The sequence below is a fragment of the Lentinus tigrinus genome (genome assembly GCF_003813185.1).
Source record: "Lentinus tigrinus ALCF2SS1-7 unplaced genomic scaffold L226scaffold_35, whole genome shotgun sequence".
Classification (NCBI taxonomy): domain Eukaryota; kingdom Fungi; phylum Basidiomycota; class Agaricomycetes; order Polyporales; family Polyporaceae; genus Lentinus; species Lentinus tigrinus.
This window is the reverse complement of record NW_027137944.1, coordinates 11,588-13,234: the sequence shown is the minus strand read 5'-3', so window position 1 is coordinate 13,234 and position 1,647 is coordinate 11,588. Positions and strand designations below refer to the sequence as shown.

The window sequence follows — 1,647 nt, the reverse complement described above, 5'->3', positions numbered from 1 at the left end:
CTGTACAGTTGCATAGCTTACGTAACGCGCACTGTACAGACGGCGCTGTGTCGAGCTCTGGAGTCCTTAGACTTCACAGAGCTCGACATAGGTGTGTAGATTCGCTTTTGTCAATATATAAGACTTCACAGAGCTCGACATAGGCCATTGTGATCGCTCTGAGGCGCACTGCAGCCAACAGTGGACACCCTACAGGTCCCGATGCCATTGTCGACAGCTCTGAAGGAGGTTGAGCAGGAGGAGAACGCAGTCAATATGTCCAGCTTCACGGGCAAGGCATTCGTTCTCGGAGCTCCTCCCAAGAAGAAGGCTTCTACCCCAGTTGCAGCCTCACCTGCGACTGCATCCGAGCCCACCTCTCTGACGCCCCTCACGTCCATCCTCGAGTTGAATGCGTTTCCAGTCACTACTGAGATCTCCGTGGCCTCAAGTCTGTCTCTGATCGCCACGGATGTCGACCCCAGCTGGAGCCCCCCTCAACGGCGTCTGAGCCAGACTCTCCGATGCCTCTCACACCCATCCTCGAGTCTCAGGCCTTTCCTCTCGCCATCATCCGCGCTTCAGCGGATGTCTTCGAGCTCTCGACACCACCATTGACATTCCTGAAGGATATTGAGGGCAAGGGCAAGAGCAAGGAGATCGGCAACTCTGCGGTTGAGGCAAGGCGCTGGACCGGTCCGGACAGTCCCTTGAGGGTCGGATTGGGCCTCAGCTACGAGGAGGTACGGCAACAAACTGGAAGTCATTCAGAACATCCATCCATTGGTGCTAATATGGTGACAGGTGTTTCTGGCCCATTAAATGCTCGAGAGCATGATGGTCTGTACATATGCAAAACACAGCCTCGTACAACAGTGGTCGAAAGAACTTCAGGGACTCAACAATTGCCAAGAGCTTCCTGCTCATGGACGGGTAATTTTGTTGCACAGAATTAAACTTGCCTGACCAGAACAACACTTGCAGTGGGCAAGTCATCCCTTGACTAATGTACCTGCTAGCCATCAAAGATGCATCTGTTACCAGGGTAATCGTCGGAGCATCCACAATAGTTTCATTCAAAGCAATGCGGGGATGATTCCTCCACTTGTCTATGGTGAGCTTCACCTGTTCAAAAGCTCGCTGATGCGTATCTGTCCACTTTCAGGGCTTTCTTGATCCAGTCTGTTGAACTCCGAGTGATTACTCGAGTTCCTGTGACCCGTTCAAGTCGCGATTTATTCCCTGTGATGACCGCATTGCATACTTACATCTCTCTTTACGATTAGTCGCTCGCTACTTTCCCTTCCGAGTTATCAGTGCTTCTACCACCATTTAATATTTGCGCAGTCCCGGGATTGAACACCCAACTTCCAGTGACACAGCATTTTTCTTCTTCGCTTTGTTGATTCTTTGAGCACTCTCTGAGTGCTGTGGCTTGGTCTACTGTACAGTTGCATAGTGTATGTAATGTGCACTGTACAGAGACGGCGCTGTGTTGAGCTCTGGAGTCCTTAGACTTCACAGAGCTCGACATAGGCCATTGTGATCGCTCTGAGGCGCACTGCAGCAAACAGGTTATGAGCCCTGCGCTCTGACTGCCTCAAGACGTCCATACCTGCCAGTCCAACCGCTCTGAAGCCTTCCCTGGGTGTCCACCCGCTGCCCCTT

At 52.0% G+C, this 1,647-nt stretch overlaps 1 protein-coding gene across 1 annotated transcript; it reads left to right on the top strand.

Annotated features, from left to right (window-relative positions):
- Nucleotides 1-201: 201 nt before the first annotated feature.
- On the top strand, nucleotides 202-916 carry L226DRAFT_525740 (uncharacterized protein; the record flags this gene model as incomplete). Its single annotated transcript, XM_067678985.1, has 3 exons — nucleotides 202-430; nucleotides 565-783; nucleotides 843-916. 3 exons carry the CDS (start codon nucleotides 202-204, stop codon nucleotides 914-916), a joined length of 522 nt encoding a protein of 173 aa, XP_067531200.1.
- Between the last annotated feature and the right edge of the window lie 731 nt (nucleotides 917-1,647).